The 22,607-nt window shown below is 34.6% G+C and overlaps 1 protein-coding gene across 3 annotated transcripts in view; it reads left to right on the top strand.

Moving 5' to 3' along the window:
* STXBP3 (syntaxin binding protein 3) overlaps positions 1-22,607 on the top strand; it is a 75,797-nt gene that overhangs the window by 45,390 nt on the left and 7,800 nt on the right. For all 3 annotated transcript variants that reach the window (XM_081307454.1, XM_081307453.1, XM_081307455.1), the window contains 8 exons: positions 2,047-2,142; positions 2,278-2,335; positions 13,478-13,543; positions 14,848-14,928; positions 16,900-17,038; positions 17,365-17,471; positions 18,958-19,050; positions 21,170-21,255. In XM_081307454.1, the coding sequence (XP_081163580.1) occupies positions 2,047-2,142; positions 2,278-2,335; positions 13,478-13,543; positions 14,848-14,928; positions 16,900-17,038; positions 17,365-17,471; positions 18,958-19,050; positions 21,170-21,255 (726 nt within the window). The remainder of the gene's footprint in view (positions 1-2,046; positions 2,143-2,277; positions 2,336-13,477; positions 13,544-14,847; positions 14,929-16,899; positions 17,039-17,364; positions 17,472-18,957; positions 19,051-21,169; positions 21,256-22,607) is intronic.

The following is a 22,607-nucleotide window of genomic DNA, read 5'->3' as shown; positions in this document are numbered from 1 at the left end:
ATTCATTGGCAAATCATTATGGCTACATTTTCAAAACATATCCAGAATTAAAGCTAGTTCAAGTCCATATAATTTTTCCTATGGTTTATTGCAGTGTGCTTCTAAATGGTGTCTATTGCTTCTTCAGCCCATCTTCAGTTTCCCTTCAACACAGTGTTTAAAAAAAAAAAATCTTGGTAATACCTAGGTCAGTTTGTATGAAATCACTTCTCAGAACTTTTAAATAGCTTCCCATTTTCTTTCTTTCTTTCTTTCTTTCTTTCTTTCTTTCTTTCTTTCTTTATTTCTTTATTTCTTTATTTCTTTATTTTCTTTATTTTTATGTGGTACTGAGGATTGAACCCAGTACCTCATACGTGTGAGGCAAGCACTCTGTCACTGAGCCACAATCCCAGCCCAAGCTTCCAATTTTCCTCACAGTAAAAGCTAGAGCCCTTGCAATGGTCTTCAAGGCCATCATTTATGCTCTCCCTCCATTATTATTTGACCTTATTGCCTTTTACTTTCCCCTGTGCTCACTTCACTGTAGCTAGATTCACCTCCTTGCTGATCCCCCACCCAAATTTTAACAGAATCAAAATAATCAGTAAATTCTGAATATCCAGATTCTTTTGTTGTTCTTAGTCACCTCTTTAAATTTACTCTTAAGGGATTGTCATTATCTTTTAGTATCGAGGCTTGCTGATAGATTAATCTTTGTAAATTACTTAAAAGTCAAAGGTATTATTTAACATTTCTATGTGTCATGTCATGCATACATTGGAAAAAAAACAAAAGTAGACAGATGTGTCTTAGGATATATGTGTATTAATGTGCATACATATAAATAAAGATGTGGGCATAAAAAGGGGTATTATTTAAGTACAAAGTGGCATTTTAAATGACAAAAGTGCCCCCTGTCCTAAGTGCTGTCTTGTAATAAAGCACAGCCATTTTATCTTTGGGCATCTATAATTAAGACCACACAGGTGAATGATTTTATAGGTTGGACCTATAATTTTTTTGAGCTACAGAAATTATTGTATTCACATAGCAGACAACTACAGGTATTGTCTGCAGTCCGAGCTAGGAAAGCTTAATGCAGTCCTTTCTAATTTTGGCTTAAGGAAATTGGCAGTCCCAAGGACAATGGATTCTTCCCAAGTTCCTCAAATGGAAAGAGGGTGACTAGAATAAAAAGGGAGAAATTCCATTAGGAGAAGCTGTTTTGAATCTCATTTTGAGTGTTTTATGAACCCCTTGAGTTGCTGGTCACTTAAATAGAACTCATTAAAGCTATCATAGTGTTTTTATGACTATTTTAGTCTTTCACTTCTTTTCCCATTCATTAAAGAAGATATAAGTTACAGGATTGTGGAAGAATAAAGAGATAGATGTTAGATGTTTGTGAATTTTGTGTCAACTCTGAAATACCTTCAATAGGATTACATTGGGGTGACATTTCTATTCTTAATGAATATTTAATAGTTGTGCTATGATCTATTAACACATTGTAATAGTGTTTTAAGCAGTTAGAACACAAATGGTTAGTATATTCAGTCTTGTTCTTAAAGTTGTTTGTAGGACATTGAATTTTTGCTTTGTAAATTTTGTAAAATTTTGCCAAACTTTATAAACCTAACATTTAAGAATAAAAATATCTTGCTAGGTATAGCAGTCTGATTTTTAATGAAAGGATAGCAGTATGCTATACGTGGTGGCACACCTGTAATCCCAGTGACTCAAAAGGCTGAGGCAGGAAGATCACAAGTTTGAGGCCAGCCTCAACACCTTAGTGAGGCCCTGTCTCAAAATAAAAAACAGAAAGAACTGGAGATGTTACTCCATGGAATTACCCCTGGGTTTAATCCCTGGTAAAAAAAAAAAATAGCAATGTGCCTTAGTTTTGAGTAGGTATTCATCTTGAGTAGGTATTCATTTTCCTCCTTTCGTAATAGGCTGAGTATATTTACTTTTCAGTTTTTCAAAAGTATTTTTCATGAAAGTGTTTCTCCCACTTTTATGGGAAAAAAAATCCAAAAGTTTTTTGCATTTGTGTTCCTGTAGATACAAAACAGATGGAAAAGAAAAGGAGGCAATCCTTGAAGAAGATGATGATCTCTGGGTGAAAATTCGACATCGGCATATTGCAGTTGTACTAGAGTATGTGAACCCATTTTAATTTTTATTTCATATTTCTTAGGTATTCAATATGTTGTAGTACATTTTATAAATTTAAAATAGTTCTGTAAAAATATTCCACCTTAGAAGTTACAGAATTCTTTCACAATTTTACAGGGAAATTCCAAAGCTTATGAAGGAAATTTCATCAACAAAGAAAGCAACAGAAGGAAAGGTAAGCTCTTTTTAACTTTCAAAATAATGGTAAAGGTGAATTTTAAACTTTGTTGAATTTTTGTTTTATTTATTTAAATTTCCATTTGGGGAACATTCTAACACAGAAGTCAAGAAAATAAACACCTATGTACCTAAGTCTCACCAAAAGTTAGCATTTGGGGGCTGGGGATAGGGCTCAGCAGTAGCACACTTGCCTGGCATATGTGAGGCACTGGGTTTGAGTCTCAGCACCGCATATAAATAAATGAAAGAAACATCTATCAACAACTAAAAAAAAATTTTTTTTTTAATTACCATTTTGTGGGGCTGGGGTGGTGGCTCAGTGGCAGAGCACTTGCCTCACACATTTGAAGCACTGGGTTCCATCCTCAGCACCACATAAAAATAAATAAACAAAATAAAGATATGTTCACGTATAGTTAAAAAAATTTTAAAAAATACCATTTTGTCTGTCTTGCTTCATTAAAGTTGATTTTAAAAAGGTGATTTAGTCAATTTCAGTTTACTGTTGGGATTTTTATACTGGAGTATAATTTACAGAAGCAAAGCACACAAATTTTTTTTTTTTTTTTAATTTTTGGTATTGAAGACTAAACCTAGGGATGCTTAACCACTGAGCCATATCCCCAGCCCTGTTTATAGTTTATTTTGAGACAGGGTGTCAATAAGTTGCTTAGGGGCTGGGGATGTGGCTTAAGTGGTAACGCACTCGCCTGGCATGTGTGCGGCCTGGGTTCAATCCTCAGCACCACATACAAACAAAGATGTTGTGTCTGCCGAAAAACTTAAAAAAAAAAAAAAAGTTAAAAAAAATTCTCTCTCTTTAAAAAAAAAAAAAAAAAAATATATATATATATATATATATATAAATAAAATAAATAAATAAGTTGCTTAGCGCCATGCTAAGTGGTGAGGCTGGCTTTGAACTCATGGTCCTCCTGTCTCAACCTTCCTGGGATTACCAGTGTGCACCACTGTGCCCAACAAGTACACAAATCTTAATGTACACTGGATAACTTTTTACTGATGTATATACCTATGAAACTACCACCTAAATCAAGATTAAAAACATTTCAAAAAGTTCCCTCTGCCTTTTCGCAGTCAGCAGTCTGCCAGAGGTAAACTATTCTGATTTCTATCACCATAGATTAGTTTTGCCTTTACTTAAATTTCACATATATGGAATCTTATGGTATATGATCTTTTTGTTTGGCTTTCATTTAACATGATGTTTTTGTGATTTACACATTACATCTTTTCAATAGTTCTTTCATTTTTGTGTAATAGTAATACTATTTTTATAAATATACAGATATGCTTTGCTTAACAACAGGGATACATTCTTTGTGATACTGAAGCTTGAACCCCAGGGCACTCTACCTCTGAGCTACATCCCTATCCCTTTTTCACTTTTTATTCAAATAAGGTTTTGCTAAATTGCCCACACTGGGCTTGAGATCCTCCTGCCTTAATCCCCACCCCTCAGTAGCTGGAATTATGGGGTGTGTCATGGCACCTGACTATAGGGATACATTCTGAGAAACGTGTCATTGGGTGATTTTTGTCACAATGGGAATATCATAGAATGTAGTTATGCAGACTAAGATGGGTGCATAAGTAGGTAATATAAATCTTCTGAGACCACCATTGTATGTGTGGTCTATCATTGACCAGAACATTTTATACAGTACATGACTGTACTGCACTTTGTTTATGTGTTTGTATTTCTCCTTTTGATGGATATTTGGACTGTTTCCAATTCAGGCAAATTTTGAACAAAGCTTCTCTGGATATTTTTGTTCATATTTTTTAGAGAATAGATGTCCTCTTTTTCTGGGATATGTTAAGAGCAGAATTATTGAATTATAGGGAATATACTTAGCTTAATAAATGATAAAAGATAATGCCAAACGTTTATAAAGTATTTGAACCAATTTACACTCCTGTCAGCAACATATAAGTGTTCCAGTTGCTCTGTATTCTCACTATTCCACAATATTTTCAGGGTTTTTCCCCTTGCCCAGTTAAAATTTTCAACACTCCGGAGGCTAAGCAGGAGGAGTGCAAGTTCAAGGCCAGTCTCAGCAAATTAGCAAGGCCCTAAGCAACTTAGCAAGACTCTGTCTCAAAATAAAAATAAAAAGGGCTAGGGATGTAGATTAGTTGTAAAGATTAATCCCCAGTACCAAAAAAAAAAAAAAAAATATTTGTGAGGTGGTATCTATCTATCTATATATATATATATATCTTTATTTTATTTTTATGTGGTGCTAAGGATTGAACCAAGGATCTCACACATGAGAGACAAGTGCTCTACCACAGAGCTACAACCCCAGCCCTATGAGGTGGTATCTTATTGTATTTTTAATTGATTTTTTAAAATAAATGATAGCGGAATGCATTACACATATAAAGCACAATTTTTAATACCTCTAGTATATTCACACCAATTCGTTTCTTCATACATGTACACATTCCACCATCATTGCTAACCCCCTTCCTTCCCCTCCCCTCCCCTCCCCTCCCCTCCCCTCCCCTCCCCTCCCCTCCCCTTCCCTTCCCTTCCCACTCCTGTTTCCTATCTAGAGTTCATCTATTCCTCCCATGCTCCCACTCCCTATCCTACTATGAGTCAGTAACCTTATATCCAAGAAAACATTTGGCATTTGGTTTTTTGAGATTGGCTAACTTTACTTAGCATTATCTTCTCCAACTCCATCCATTTACCTGCAAATGCCATGATTTTATTCTCTTTTATTGCTGAGTAATATTCCATTGTGTATGTATACCACATTTTTTTTTATCCATTCATCTATTGAAGGGCATGTGTGAGGGATAAAAATTTGCTCCCAAGATGTAGGCTTTCTATTCACCTCACAGATTGTCTGTTTTGCTAAGAAACTTTTTAGTTTGAGTTCATCCCATTTATTGATTCTTGCTTTTAATTCTTGCGCTATTAGGAAGTTGGGGCCTAATCCCACATGATGAAGATTAGGGCCTACTTTTTCTTCTATTAGATGTAGTCTCTGGTTTAATTCCTAGTTTCTTGATCCACTTTGAGTTGAGAGATAGGGGTTTAATTTCATTTTGTTGCATATGGATTTCCAGTTTTCCCAGCACCATTTGTTGAAGAGGCTATCTTTTCTCCTACGGAGGTTTTTGGCACCTTTGTCTAATATAAGATAATTGTAATTTTGTGGGTTAGTCTCTATATCCTCTATTCTTTACCATTGGTCCACCAGTCTGTTTTGGTGCCAATACCATGCTGTTTTTGTTACTATTGCTCTGTAGAATAGTTTAATGTCTGATATAGTGATGCTACCTGTTTCACTCTTCCTGCTAAGGATTGCTTTAGCTATTCTGGGTTCTTACTGTATTTTTAATTTATATTTCCCTTATGTTCTTAAGCTTATTGGCTGTTTGGATATCCTATTTTAAGAAGTGCCTGTTTAAGTATTATTTCCGTTTTTAATTGAGTTGTCTGTTTTTCCTACCAATCTGTAGAAGATATTTTCTGGATGAAGTCCTATATATAAGTCTTTTCATAAACAGAAGTTTTTAATTTTTATCAGTTTTTCATAGTGCTTTTGTGTCTTGATTAAGAAGTCTTTGCTTATCACAAGATCATTAATATATTCTTCTGTGTTTTCTTTTAGAAGGTTGATTGCTTTTACAAATCTATAATTTACTCAGTAATTTTGTTGTATATGTGAAGTAAGCATCTAAGTTCATTTTATTTCTATGTAAAAAAACCAGTTACTCAAGCACTATTTATTGAAAAGACGGTGACCATAAATGCCTAGGTATATTTCTGATCTCCAGTTCTTTTCCTTGTTCAGTGTGTCTGTCTTTGTGACAATACTGCCCTGTCTTAATGTACTTTGTATTAGTTTTAAAACTTGATATTGAAAATCTTTCAACTTTTTCAGGATCATCTTAACTTTTTGTAACTTCAGCATTTTTATGTATATTTTAGATTCTGCTTGACAATGTCCACAAAAACATTTCCCTGAAATTTTTATTAAGTTACATGAATTTGTACACCAATTTGGGAAGAACTAATAGAAATATAAAGTCTTCTTACTCATTGAAATGGAGTATAGCTCCATTCATGTGGCTGTTCTTTAATTTCTCTTAGCATTGCTTTATAATTTTCACTGTAGAGATATTGTGCATTTTGGATTATTCCTAGGTATTTAATTTTTTATGTTATTATAAATGGTAATTTTTTTGAACTCTGTTTTATCAGTATATATTTGTATATTGACCTTGAATTCAGTGACCTTGCTAAATTTATTTTTTAATTCTAATGCTTATTTATACATTGAATTTAAAAAAAAAATTATAGTTGTACACAATAACTTTAATTTATTTTTATGTGGTGCTGAGGATCGAACCTAGGGCCTTGCACATGTGAGGCGAGCACTCTACTGCTAAGCCATAACCCCAGCCCTTGAATTTTTAATATGTACAATAATGTCATCTATGAATAAAGAAAATTGAGTTTATTCCTTTCCAGATAATCTTTATATACATTAAACTATTTTTCTTAGTAGTTAATATCTCCTGCCTCTGGCTCATACCTCCAGTATGAAGTGGAATAGAACTGGTAGTAAATATCCTGTCTCATTCCCAACCGTAGAGGACATGTGATCCATGTTTTATTATTGAATATTATGTTAGTTTTAGGTGATTTTAGTTGTATCCTATATGAGACTAGAGTAGTTCCTTTTTATTCTTAGCTTGCCAGCAGGCTTCTTTTCACATTTTTCTTCCCCTTTTGTGTGTGTGTGTGTGTGTGTGTGTGTGTGTATGTGTGTTTGACTGGTACATTATATAGTTGTTCATAAGAGTGGAATTTGTTACATATTAGTACATTCATATCATATAACAATATAATTTCACCAATACCCCTCTTTGCTTTTCATGAGATCACTATCCACCTTTCTTTTCCTTTTTCCTCTCTAGCTTCTACATGAGAGAAAACCCTTGACCTTATAAATTTGGCTTATTTTGCTTAATATAATGGTTTCAAATTCTATCCATTTTCTGCTTACAGGTTTTTAAATGTGTGTGTATGTTTGTGTGTGTGTTGCTGGGGGTAGAACTCAAGAACTCTCACATTCTAGGCAAGCACTCTACCACTGAGCCACATCTCCTATACCTGTTGTTTTTCTTTTAATAAGGAAACATTGTTGGAATGATTCAAACCTTCTTCTTCCTCTTTTTTTTTTTTTTTTATTTGTACTGGGAATTGAACTCAGCAGTGCTAAACCACTGAGCTACATCCCCAACCCCCCTTTTTTAATATTTATTTTTTAGTTATAGGTGGATACAATGTCTTTATCTTACTTTATGTGGTGCTAAGAATAGAACCCAGTGCCTCACGCATGCTAAATGAGTGCTGTACCTCTGAGCCAGAATCCCAGCGCTCCCAACCCTGTTTTTACATTTTTAATTTAGAGAGAGGGTCTCACTGAGTTGTTTAGTGCTTTGCTAAGTTGCTGAGACTGGCTTTGAACTTGCAATTCTCCTGCCTCAGCCTCCCAAGCACCTGGGATTACCAGTGTGCATACTACACACAGCTCAAGTGCTTTTTCAATATTGTATTTTTTCTTCTTTGTTCTATTAATGGGGATGAATTACACTTAAATATTTTCTAACATTAAACCATCTGTGCTTTAGTAAAATAAACTTTACTTGGTCACAATGCATTATCCTTTTTCTGTATTGCTGGATTCTACTTACTAATATTTTGCTTAAAATGTCTGTCTCCATGTTTATTTTTCCCTGGCTGGGCGCAGTAATGCATTCCTATAATCCCAGTGTTTCAGGAGGCTGAGGCAGGAGGAACATAGGTTTTTTTTAATGAAATTTTTAATTACTGTGTCATGTTATCTCCAATATACCTTTGAGTATCCTTTTTTGTTATTATTTTTGTTTTTGTACTAGGGGTTGAATCTAGGAACACATAACCACCAAGCCACATCCTATCCCTTTTTATTTTGAGACGTCTCTCACTAAATTGCTGAGGCTGGCATTGAACTTGTGATCTTCCTGCCTCAGCCTCTTGAAACGCTGGGATTACAGGCATGTACTACCATGCGTGGCTAATATACTTCTTTTAGTTATTGTACTATGTATTTTTAATGTATGGCTATTTTATAAAGTGTATTACCTTATAGTACACTTTTTTGTATGTCATACATAATTCAGAAACCTTATAATAGTTTGGCTCCATTTTCTCCTTCCTTTTTTGTGCTTTTGTTTCATGTGTTTTACTTCAGTGTGTGTTTGTTTTAAACACTCAGTAGACTTTTATATTACCTACATAGGTATCTAGACTTGTGTTGTTTATTCTCTATTGCTCTCTAGTTTTTTCTTCTTCTGGGCTGGGTTAAATTCTCTCAACATTCTTTTTGTCTAAGGACATCTTTGTTTTGTAAGTTTTTCACATACTTTTGCTGGATTTAGAATTTATAGTTGGGAAGTTTGTCCCCCTTCCCTCTTTTTATCAATTTAAAGATTTCAGTATATTACTTTCTAACTAACGTAATTTCTGTTAAAGAAGCCAGCTGTCATGTATCATTTTTTCTCTGAGTGCCTTTAGTAATATTTTCTTTGATTATTAGCAGTTTGACCATGATAATGCCTTTCTTTCTATGTACAATTTTCTTGGCATTTATCCTCCCTGGGGTTTGCTGAGTTTCTGTAATTACTGGGTTGACAACTTTACTCATATTTGTAAAATTTATGGCCATTAGTTTCTCACATCTTGATTTGTTCTATGTCACTGAGGTTTGAATCTGGACCTTCCATAGCTAAGCATACACTTTCCCTCTGCACTCTATCCCCAGTCCCACATCCTGTATGATTGAATATTGTCTGTTAATCTATTTTTTTGTTAACCTCAATAATTCCCTACTTCTGTCTTCTCTCATGTCCAGTCTGCTATTATTAAACCCAAATAATATAAAATTTATCCTTATAGTATACAGTTTTGACAAATGCATACTCTCATGTAACTTCCACCATAGTCAAGATACTAGAATAGCTCCATCACCCCCAGAATTCCCTCATGCCCTTTGTAGACAGTCTTTGAACTCTACTTCCCCATCCCCTGGCAACCACTGATCTGTTTCTTATCTCTGTAATTTTACCATTCCCAGGTTGTCATATAACTGAAATAACCTACTATGATTTTTTTCATTTAGTATAATGCACTTAATATTTATCTATGTTACATGTAATAGGAGAGTCTATTACTTTTTATTCCTGATTAGTATTCCATTTGCATGGATGTTTATTACCAGTTTTAGAGTATTTGAGTTTTTTCCCCTGAGTTTTTGGAATTCATGAATAAAACTGCTTTAAGCATTGTTTTTTCCCACAGTGGACATTCACATCTGTGAACAGATATTTTCATTCTCTTAGGGAAATACTTAGGAGTAGGGTTGCTTTGTCATACGGTATACACATGCTGAGATTCATAAGAAACTTCCAAGGTGTTTTCTAAAGATGGGATACCATTTTGGAGTCCAACCAGCATGGTATGACTGTCATTCATTGTTTTCGATTTAAAGTCTTATAATTAGTTTTAGGATATTCATTGAATTTTTAAGAAATAAATTCTAGGGCTGGGGATGTGGCTCAAGTGGTAGCGCGCTCGCCTGGCATGCGTGCGGCCCGGGTTCGATCCTCAGCACCACATACCAACAAAGATGTTGTGTCCGCTGAGAACTAAAAAATAAATATTAAAAATTCTCTCTCTCTCCTCTCTCTCTCTCTCTTTAAAAAAAAAAGAAAGAAATTCTAATTCTCTGTTGAAATATTCCATTTTTGGATCTATGTATCCATCTTTTCTTTTGCTTTCTTCAGTATTAACATGTTACTTTTAAATCTTCGCTAACTCCAATATCTAGATCTTCTTGGGACTACTTTTGATTGTGTGGTAGTTTCCAAGTCATTTTATTGTGAATTTGATGATTGTTTCTTGAAATAGTAAATGCTATCCAAAATAATATTAAAATAGCTACCATTTTTCCTCTCTCAATCTTGCCTCCCTCCTCTCTGCTTCCTCCCTCCTTCTCCTCCCAAGAGACAGTCCACTGAGCAACCTCACTTAGGGATTCTCCCTGCAGATTTGAGTCATTTCCAAGGAATTCTGCTGGAGTGGGGAAAGCCTCTGGAATCTCAGGATGACTAGGTTAAGGAAATGGTATAGTGTCTGTGGGGGAGAGACAGCACCTGGGGCAAGAGTCTACCCCAAAGAAAAGGTTGTCTGAAATGTTCACAGTTCATTCTTTAGCCTCAAATTATGACATTTATTCCAAGAAAAAAAAATTACAAAATATCCATCCCTTGGTTTCTTTCCGTTCCCCCTTCCAGGATTGAATGCTGGCTGAGGCTATGTGGTAGGGCAGCCCTCACATGTGAGGTCATCAGCAACACTCAGATGCAACTTCTCAACAGAGGTATCTTAAAAGGTCATGATGTCCCAAAGAGTCCTCTTGTTGTTAATAGCCACATCCTTACTGCCAAAATGTTATAGCAAAACCAATTCTGTGTCTGTAGTTTTCGCTGTTGGTGGGAAAGTCATAGTCGATGACTAAAGAAAACTGTTGCATGTCAGCTTCTCTGGCCAGCATGTCACTGGTAACCAGTATTCTTCTAGAGCCTAAATGGAAATCCCTCATGATCACATCTCATTCTTGGTCTTTATCTCCATTCATGGCAGAGACAGTGAAGTTTTGGGCATGTATCTTCTTAGTGAGCAATCAACCTTCGTTCAGGTGTTGATGAAGATGCCTGCCTGGGTGATAGTCAGTTTCATAAAGTCACAGAGTGTGTTCAGCTTCCACTTCTCTCATTCTGTATTAATGGAGAATTGGCAGACACCCTCCAGGATAAACTTTTCCTTTCGACAGGAATCGGAATGGGGTCTCTCATGAACTTCTTGGTTACCCCAAGTACCTCAGAAGACATTGTAGCTGGACACCCCAAAACTACTTAGGTATTGCTGTTGAGCTTTGGGAATTTGTCATAAATCTGCTCCTTGAATCTATAGCTTTTAACATTTCAACAGCTTCATCCAATATAAACATATTAGTATTGGGGAGCCAGGTATCTCTGATTATAACAGCATATCATATAGTCAGGGGTACCCATTAATGATATGGTCACCTTCCATCTGTAGCTTCTGCACCTCAACACGTATATTGATTCCTCCAATAAGGATGTGATCAGAGGTATAGCCACCTGAGTCTTCTCATCCAATTCTTGAGTGGATTCCAGTACCAAGGCCTGTGTAGCCTTTAGATATAATTCAGAATTAGTTTGTTACAGAATCAAGATGGTAAATGTTGTGATTTTTCCAGAATGAGTTTGAACGTTCATGTTAAACATCATGTTAAAACTCTTAATACGAGGAATAATGACTTGCTATTGCATTTCAGAGAACTTTTCAAGGCCATTGGTATAGATGCCATGAATGAGGGACTCTTGAGAGATTTATGTCATCAAAGTTGTCAGCAGTCTTCATTCCAGTTACTTTTTTTTTCTTTTTTTAAATTATTATTATTATTTTTGCATTACAATTCTTAATATACCTCCAGTTATTTTTTTTTTTATTAGTTGTTCAAGACAATACAGTGATCTTGACATATCATACATTTGATTCAAATAGGGTATGAATTCTCATTTTTCCACGTGTACAGATTGCAGGATCACATTGGTTATACATCCATGTGTATACATACAGCAATCCTAGAGTCAGTTGTATTCTCCTGCCCTCCCTATCCTCCCCTCCCCTCCCCTCTCCTCTCCTCTCCTCCCATCCCTATTCTCTACCCATTCTACTGTGACACTTATCTCTCTCTCTCTTTTTTTTTTCCCTTAACTTCCAGTTACTTTTGATGATGCCTTCAGTCTCTCATAAGGCTATTGTTTCTGGATTAGGAATCCTGATTTGCAGGCATGATTCTTAGAAACTTATTGACTATTTTATCACTTGGATATTGACCTCTTTCCTGTTCTACTTATTAATTTTTAATTGTGTGTTAGACATAGTGTATTATACATTGCAGAGACTCCAGATAACGTTCTCTCTGCATTAAGTGTTAAGTTTCATCTGGCAAGTAGTTAAATTGCTAAAGAATAACCTTGACTATGTTGAGACTTCATGTCAGGTGGTGTTTATGATGAGTATATTTCACTTTTGCACTTAGTCCTAAGTTGTAGTCCTAGGACTAAATGTTTAGGGTGTTTAATTAGGTCTCTACTTTGAATCTGAGAATGTTAACATTTTCTTAGCACTAAGACCCCTTCAAATCTCTGTGTAGTAATTAACCCAATAGTTGTCCACTAGGCCTCTGAGAGTTCTGCCCTGTATGTGTGCAGATTAGGGGCCCAAGGACACCATACTATACATTTTGGGTTATATTCTACCTGGTTCCTTTCTCTCTGACACCCTGCTCCCCAAATCCTACCTTAGCAGTTTCAAACGCTAATCTTTTTTTTTTTTTTTCTTTTCCCAGAGAGAGAATTGTTTTCTTCTTCTCAGACTTTACTTTCAGTGTGGTTTGGAAAACATCTCCAGGGAGAAGTCAGGGTGAATGCAAGAATCACCTTCTCTACTTTCCTTCACTCAGAATTGTTTTTTATCCATTGCCTAAAAGTTCTTGTTTTATTTATTTGTCCATTCAATTTTGTTTGTAGGGGGAGAGTAATTTTGATATCATCTATTTTGTCTTGACTAAAATTAAAAGCTTCATAAAGTTTTCTTTTAAAATTTTGCCAAATGTAGCCAGATATGGTGGTGCATGCCTGGAATCCCAGCAACATGGGAAGCTGAGGCAGGAGGATCGCAAGCAAGTTCAAGGCCAGCCTCAGCAACTTAGCAAGACCCTACGCAACTTAGTGAGGCCCTGTGTCAAAAATAAGAAAGGCTGGGGATGTGACTCAGTGGTAAAGCACCCCTGTGTTATCCTCAGTACCCAAATATAAATGAATAAATAAAATTTTGCCAAATGTTTAGTTAATTAACCAAATTTAGTAGCTTAACTAATACTTCAGAATTTAAAAGTTGTAGCATAGAGTAAATTAATCTTAGGTTTACTCAAAATATTTTTATTTTTCTTAGACATCACTTAGTGCTCTTACCCAGCTGATGAAAAAGATGCCCCATTTCCGTAAACAGATTACTAAGGTAAGCAATATTGTCTGTAAGGTACTGTATTATTAGTTAATTGATCTAGCCAGTCCTGTAGTTAAGATTAGCAGTGACTTTCATGGAATATTTTTTGTGCATTGTCCTCTAAAATTCTTAAGACTGAAATATCCCACTATCTAAGCTTTCCAATAACATTTCTACATATGTCATTTAGATTTATTCAAATCCAGCATAGACTTTTTTGTCTTTATCTTGAACTGATAAGCAGAATAATTTTAGTATTTATCAACTTCATAGGAATTCAGCAGTATATTGACCAGTGGTTGTCATTCTACATGTTACTTTATATTAGTAGTTATATATTAATAGATTAAGGAGGTTTTAAGCTGGTGGGGGCAGGGGGCTCTGATAAACTTTTTTTTCCTCTGTTATTCCAGGTCTTTTTCCATATCACTGTCAGAATAACTTTTATATACTTTTATCATGTTGCACTCCAGTCAGAACCAATGAAACCTTTTCTGTTGGTCTTTAGGAGCTCACTGTTTTGGGGGGTTTTGTTTTTGTTTTTGTTGTAAATGGACACAATATCTTTTTATTTATTTTTTTTATGTGGTGCTGAGGATCGAACCCAGTGCCTCACACATGCAAGGCAAGTGCTCAACCACTGAGCTACAGCCCCAGCCCCTTACTGTATTTTTTTTGTCACCTTATTTTTATTCCCAAACTCATCACAAATTCAGCACTTCCATTCTGGTTTTTGTTGATTATCTCCCTTTATTCCCCCAGACATCTAGTTATTAATCTTGCCTTCATCTTCTGTGTAAAATCATAATATGAGGTAGCTAGGCAAACATTATCCCCATTGTGCAGATAGGGAAACTGAGGCTAGGAAGATGTGGTGGCAGTGGGCTGTGAGGTGGAGGTGTTTGGCTTGAAGCCAAAACAGTCTGATGGTAAGGTGCTTTACCTCCGTGAGCCATAGTGGACCTCACAGGCACTGGCAGGCACCGGGGCTCGTTGGGGATCCTGGCCTCAATGTGCTTTGCACACAAGGCCAGGTGCTGGCAGGCGGTATACAGAAGGCACACAGGTGACACACTGCTTGTACATTGCAGCAGAAGTTCACATGCAGCACTTGTAGCATGTGCCAGCTTGCCACCATAGCCTGCTTGTTCCCATTGATCACATCAATTTTCACTTCTTTCTTGAGCTGTTTCCCTTACTTGTAGTTTACCTTCTTTCACAAAAGTCCATGGTTTTCTCCATTGTTCTTTTAATATTATCATTTGCATAAAAATAATTAAAATGCTTTAAATGATTGATTGATTTCTGTTTTTCAGCAAGTTGTTCATCTTAATTTAGCAGAAGATTGCATGAATAAGTTCAAGCTTAATATAGAAAAGCTCTGTAAAACTGAACAGGTATGAGCAAAGTCAGAAATACTTATGTGTATAGATTTCCATAATGAACTTTGTAAGTTAAAATGTAATATTTTGCTGAATACAATGGTTGATTTTCTCAAAATCACAGACTCTTAGAAGGAGACCAACTTAGACAAGCATGTTAATACATATTAATCATTTCCCAATAGTGTTAGTCAACTTGCTGTTCCTGTAAGAAATACCTGAGACAATCACCTTATAAGGAGAAAAAGGTTATTTTATAACCCTAACTCAGTTTTGGTTTGTTAATCAAAACTCAGTTTTTTAAAAAAAATATTTTAGTTGTAAATGGACACATACCTTTATTTTGTTTATTTGGGTTTTTTAAATATTTATTTTTTTAGTTGTAGTTGGGTACAATACCTTTATTTTATTTATTTTTATGTGGTGCTGAGGATCAAACCCAGGACTTCACACTGCTAGGCGAAGCGCCCTACTGCTGAGCCAAGACCCCAGTCCTGTTTATTTAGTTTTTTTTTATGTGATGCTAAAGAGCAAACCCAGTGCCTCACACATGCAAGGCAAGCGCTCTACCACTGAGCCACAACCCTAGCCCCTCAAAGCTCAGTTTTGTAGGTTTCAGTACATGATCAGTTGGCCTTGTTTCTTTTTAGTCCTATGGTGAGGCAGCACATGGCATCAGTACATGTCAGAGCAAAACTGCTTGTATTGCAGCCAGAAATCAAAGAGGAAAAAAAGAATGGGTATGAGTTCTACTATCCTTTTCAAGGGCATACCCCCCAATGACCTAAAGATCTCCCAGGAGGCCCCACTTCTTAAAATTTCTACTACCTCCCAATAGTGCCATGTTGGTGGAGGTATCTTAGTAAACAGTCCTTTCTAATCTGTGATTATGTATTTTGGTTGAATGGAGTGATTTAGGTTTTGGGAGCATTATTTGAGTACAGGATTAAATATAACACCCTGCAGAGAACTGCATAGGCACATTATATTTGTTTTAAGAAGCTTTATGTATAATGTTTCAACTAATTAGATCATTGTACTCTTCACAGAAACAGAATGCAAGTTGTATATAATATTAACTATTCTAGTAGCCACATTAAAAAGGGAAAAAGAAAGTACAGTTAATTTTCACAATATGTTTGACTTGGGGCTGGGTTATGGCTTAGTGGTAGAGTGCTCACCTGGCATACGTGAGGCACTGGGTTCGATGCTCAGCACCACATAAAAATGAAATAAAGGTATTATGTCCACCTATAACTAAAAAATAAATATATTTTAAAAATATGTTTCACATAACCTGATACACCCAAAATATTTCAACATATAAACATAAAATTATTAATGAAATATTTTACTCTCTTTCACACCAATTATTCAAAATCTGGTATTTTATACCCAGAGCATATCTTAATTCAGATTGACTACATTTCAAGTGCTTACTAGCCATGTGTGGCTGGTGGCTACCATATTGGATAGCATAGGTTTAGATTAATGATTTTCTTCTCTGATTTACTTTTTGACCTTTTGCATTTTGTACAACAAATAGTTTACAAATGATGTCCACATTTTCCTGTGAAATGTGTGTTCTGGGGGCTGAGGTTGTAGCTCAGTGGTAGAGCACTTGCCTTGCACGTGTGAGGCCCTGGGTTTGATCCTCAGCACCACATAAAAATAAACAAATAAAATAAAGTTAAAAAAAAGAAAGAAATGTGTGTTTTGTTAAAATTTGATGACTTCATAATAGGTATTTTTAAATAAAAAATGAATTTGGATTAGAGACCACTGACTTTTATATATATATATAAATAATGTATATGTATATGTATGTATATATTTTTTTTAGTTGTAGTAGGACACAATACCTTTATTTTATTTATTTTTATGTGGTGCTGAGGATTGAACTCAGGGCCTTGCACGTGCTAGGCAAGTGTTCTACTGCTGAGCCACATCCCCAGCTCAAGGCCACTGACTTTTATTTTCATTAAGGATCTGGCACTTGGAACTGATGCAGAAGGACAGAAGGTGAAAGATGCTATGAGAGTACTTCTTCCAGTTCTACTCAACAAAAATCATGATAATTGTGATAAAATAAGAGCAATCCTACTTTATATCTTCAGTACTAATGGTAATTGATATTTTGTTTATTTTCATTAACGCATTAAAATACCCAGTTCTACAATCATTTTTTAATAAATAGTTTTCTACTAATCATAAGAGAATCTTTGGAAACTCAAAGGTAGTGGCTTAAGTTGGTTAAGATAAATACAAGGGAAAATAGGAATTAGAAGACTGAAGGGGACATAAATGGACTGTTTGCTTTTTTGGGGTTTTTTTTTTTTTTTGGACTGTTTGCTTTTTCAAAAGCTTTATTTGTGGTATATGTAACCTAGAATTGATTGCAGTAGCAATTATGTAAATTGAGTACACACTAATATTTTTTACGTATCTAAGGAACTACGGAAGAAAATTTGGACAGGTTGATCCAGAATGTAAAGATAGAAAATGAGAGTGACATGATTCGTAACTGGAGTTACCTTGGTGTTCCCATTGTTCCCCAAGTAAGAAATCTTACATTGTGTGTGTGTGTGTGTGTTTTCTTACATATATGTATGTGTGGAGTTTTTGAGTTAATCATGTTTGGTTTTTTTTAAATGTGGGAATTCATATAGACAGTCTTCTTAATTTCATACTATAGATTTTGACTAAGCAATTAAAACTTAAAAATGCTGATTTCTTGTCATTTCCATATGAGAGTAATTTGGACAGATAACGATTTTCTAGTGAATTTGTATTCTATGGGTTCTGTTATAATTTGTTCTTTGTTCTTTTCTCTTTAATGATTCATTTATAGCAATTGTCATTTTGTTATACATTTGAATTGGAATATAGCACAAAAAATAATTATATTCTCTTGCTTTAAAAATCTAGGCTCAAAGTTAAGTTTGGAAGAACTTCTATTTAGAATCCCATTCTTGAGCTGGGGTTATAGCTCAGTGGTAGAGCATTTCCCTAACACATTTAAGGCACTGGGTTCAATCCTCAATACCACATAAAAATAAATAAATAAAGTAAAGGTATTGTGTTCACTTACAACTACAAAAAAATTTTTTAAAGATTCCCATTCTTTCCAGAATCCCATTCTTTCCTATTATTTTGATTCTTTTATTTGAATAAATGTATTTCCTTATGCTCTCATAAATTTTAGCACTACAGCTCAAATATTTTTTTTACATTTTTTTAAATTAGTTGCTCATGACAATACAATGATCTTGACATATCATACATTTGAAATCATAAATTTCTCATTTTTCCAAGTGTACAGGTTGCAGAATCACATTGGTTATATGGCCACGTATATACATACAGCAATACTAGTGTCTATTTTATTCTGCTGCCCTTCCTATCCCCCCTTCCCCTCGACTCCCCTCCCATCACCTCTCTCTACGCAGTCTAATGTGACACATTTCTTTTTTTTTTTCTTCCCCCTCACATCATCATACATGTATTCTGTATAACTATGAGGGTCTCCTTCCATCTTCTGTGCAATTCCCCTTCTCCCTCCCATTCCCTCCCACCTCTCTTCCCTATTTAGTGGTAATCTTCTTTTCATGCTCTTCCTCCCTACACAGCTCAAATATTGTTCAGTGAAGTTATGTGACTATACCTACTTCATTTTTTTTAAGGAAGTACTTCTACTCTTGATTTTTTATTCATTTGTGTTACTGGGGATTGAATACAGGGTTCAGTCCTGTACCACTGAGCTATATCCCCAGCCCACTCTTAGTTTTAAGTCAAATACAATATAGTATTTTCTGATAAATTAAATATCTTTGTTAGGAAACATAAGATTATTATATTACTGAATAAAATTACTGGGTTTTTAAAAATATTTTTTAGTGTTGATAAACATTTATTTTATTCATTTATTTTTATGTGGTGCTGAGAATTGAACCTAGTGACTCACACATGTGAGTGACTACCACTGAGCCACAAAACCAGCCCCAAATTACTGGTTTTTCATTTTTTTTCCTCTATTGATATTAGTCTCAACAAGGCAAACCATTAAGAAAGGATCGGTCTGCAGAAGAAACTTTTCAACTTTCTCGATGGACACCTTTTATCAAAGATATTATGGAGGTAAACATCATTAAGTTTCTACTTACTTCTGAATGCCTTCTGTAGAGCACTCTTGAACTCTTTATGTTTAGCTGTCATTGGAGTATGTCTAATGGGGCAGGAATTTTTTGCAATGCTTGGTGGATTCACCAAAAAAGGCTACATGTGGGTCAAAGGAGGAGAGGATGCTCTTGAAGATTCTTAACTAAGAAAAACACACCACTGTCTGTCTCAAAATAAATAAATAAATAAAAATAAGCACACATCTGCTTTATGAAAAGCAATACTATTATTTTAAATAACTATAGGTAGTATAAGTGGAATTATGTGAATGAAAATTCAACAGAACAACATTCACATATATACCACTGTTAGAAACCATTAAGTGCCAGTACTCTTAGTAGTATATTAGTGATTAAAATATAAACTTCATATAGTTGTTATTAGATCTAACATATGAATAATGCGTTTAGAACTGTTTTTTCCTAGAAAATAGTATTCAATCATAGAAAATTGTAAAATGAACTAATTTAAAAATTACCTTATGAGGGGGCTGGGATTGTGGCTCAGGGGTAGAGTGCTCCCCTAGCATGGGTGGGACCCGGGTTCAATCCTCAGCACCACATAAAAATGAAGGCATTGTGTTGTGTTCATTAAAAAAAAAAATGCTCTGTGCAAAGCAGAGAATTACGAAGTGAACACAGTAGGTATTTTTTTAAAAATTACCTTATGAGCGCAATAAAATAGTAATTTATTCCAGCTTTCCTTTGACTTAAACTTCAATTTATACTTTCCTCTGAGTGCTAATTTGGTACATATTACTATGATTTTTTTTTTGTTTTGCTAGATTAATTCATACATGTGTAAACTTACATGAAAAATCTAAAGAACTTAGTTTTCTGCAATGTAACTTTTTTCCCCTTCAGCAATTACAGAAAACTAAGTGATTTATCTTAAGCTAGTATTTTAAAAATAAATATTTAAAAATCACTTTAACAGTAATTTGCTTATTAAATCAGTGACAATCTTGGGCTTGTAGGATTTCTCCTGAAACACAATTTCTTCCTTTCTTATGATCTTATTGAAATAGTCTTGACTACTTTGTGCTCACTTCTTGTGCCTGCTTGTCTATACCATTTGTATTGTCTGTAATACAGTGATGTCCAAAAAAATTATTATTTTTTTTGTACCAGAGGATGAAGCTAGGGGTGCTTAACCACTGAGCTACATCCTTAGCCCTTTTTAATTTTTATTTTGAGACAGAGTCTTGGTAAATTGCTGAAAGCCTGCTAAGTTGTTGAGCCTGCCTTGAACTTGGAATCCTCCTTCCTTAGCCTCCCGAGTCACTGGGATTATAGGCATGCACCACTATACCCAGCTCCAAAATTTTGATCATATAGACCTAATTATAAAAAATGTGAACATGAATCTTTTTATAAGTGATAGATTAACATACTAATAAAGCATATATAATCTGTGTATAAAATATATCCATTATACTTAAGTATTTTGTAAAATGCACCACTGAACAAAGGGAAAATTCTAGCAAATAAAGTGAAAAGAAAAACTTTCTTCATGTCATTGGATTGTTTTGAGTATCTCTAAGCCGGGTGTGTGTGACCTACTTTAGAGTCATTGCTGTTAATGACAAAGTCTTGAAGGTATGTCAGAACTGGGATAGTATTTAGAAACCCCTAGCACTCTCTAGTTAAAAAAGGTCCTCGTGCCAATGCAGGGACCTTCCTAATGAAGAAAGATAGGTCTTCAATAAATAGTAGTTGAATAAGTAAGTAAATGATAGTGTTAGTTTTTGAAGCAACTGAGTTTCAGAAAGGACCAATCTTGGGGATGGGGTAGTGGCTCAGCGGTAGTGCGCTTGCTTAGCATGTGTGAGGCACTGGGTTCGATTCTCAGCACCGCATACAAGTAAATAAAAATAAAGGTTCATCAACAACTAAAAAATATTTAAAAAAAAAAAAGAAAGGACTAATCTTGTTATCTGTTTATATTCTTAATGTTTTGTTATCTGTTTATGTTCTTAATGTTTATTATAAATACAAATTTTGTCCTTCACTCAAAACAAACAGAAATCTTCAACTTAAAATATCTTTTTAATGGTATTAACTCTTTTCTTCTCTAGGATGCCATTGATAATAGATTAGATTCAAAGGAGTGGCCGTATTGTTCTCAGTGTCCAGCAGTTTGGAACGGCTCTGGAGCTGTAAGGTAAAACTTATAAATGAAAGTCAGTGAAATTTTCAGTGTGATGCTACAGACTAATAATTGAAAGTAGTACATAGGTATTCTCGTATTTGGCAACTCTCTTTGAAGCATATAGTCACATCAGAGGTAGTTTTTCTTTAGCTGTAACCTGTTTTAAATGAGTTCAGGTAAGCAATACGAAAACATAGTTTATTTAAAAAAATATTTTCATAAATATTTCATTTATTTAATAAATAAAAAGTCCCCCACCTTTCTTTTCATATAGCAGAGGCCTTTTTGACAATTTTTATGATGGAATATTTGAAACATTCAGAAAGATATAGAGAATATTATAATGTATTCCCTTATACTTAAGTACCCAGCTTAACAAATAAATCATTATAAATATAATTCACACTTCCTATATATTACTCTCTTTTATTATTTTTCCTTTCTTCCCTATCCTTAATTTTGTGTTTTTAATCTGTCTTTGTGCTTTTCCTATCTATATTTGTGTCCTAAACAATATTTTGAGTTGTGTTTTACAAGAATTTTTTTTTTTTTAATCTTTGGCTTTCAGCAGTTTAATTATTTTGTGGCTAGGTGCAGTTCTTTGTGTTTATTCTTCCTGCAGTTTGTTGAGTTTCTTGGATTTGCAAGTTAATTTTTTTTTAGATTTTTTAATATGTTTTTATTAGTGCATTATAGTTATACATAACATATTTTTGATTGTGTCTTTATGATGATAAATTCAGGAAGTTTTCAGGCATGATTTCTTCGACTTTCAAAACTCTCATTATGCAAAACGTTGGAAGACTTGACACTGCCCCTAGGATCACAGAAACTCTTTTCTTTTTCTTTCTTTCTTTCTTTCTTTCTTTTTTTTTTTTTTTTTTTTTTTTTTTTTTGTTGCTATTCTTGTGGTATGTAATACCTACTTGTCTATATTTAGGTTCACGGATTTTTCTGATATGTCAAATCTGCTTTTGAGACCATCTGCTGGTTTTTTCATTGCACTTAACATACTTTTCACATTTGGTTCTTTTTTATTTTCATCTCTCTCTTTTTTTTTCCCCCCCTTCTTATTTGGAATGCTGGGGATCAAACCCAGGGCCTCACTAATGCTAGGCAAGTACTCTACCACTGAGCTTCACTTCAAATCCTAGTTCCACTTCTGTTGAAAAACCCTATTGGTTAGTGATTTTTTTTTTTTTTTTTTTTGCGTTTTTGTAATAACTGCTTTGAAGTCTTTGCTAGATCCAACATATGGGTCTACTTATAGTCAGTTTCTGTTGACTTTTTTCCCCAAAACATGAATCACACTTCCCTGTTTTTTTGCATAGCTACTAATTTTTGGTTGAAAATTGGACCTTATA

Source organism: Spermophilus citellus, assembly GCF_964194105.1.
Source record: "Spermophilus citellus genome assembly, chromosome: 9".
NCBI classification, from domain to species: domain Eukaryota; kingdom Metazoa; phylum Chordata; class Mammalia; order Rodentia; family Sciuridae; genus Spermophilus; species Spermophilus citellus.
Note: the sequence above shows the minus strand (reverse complement) of the source record. Positions and strands in the feature narration are given on the sequence as shown.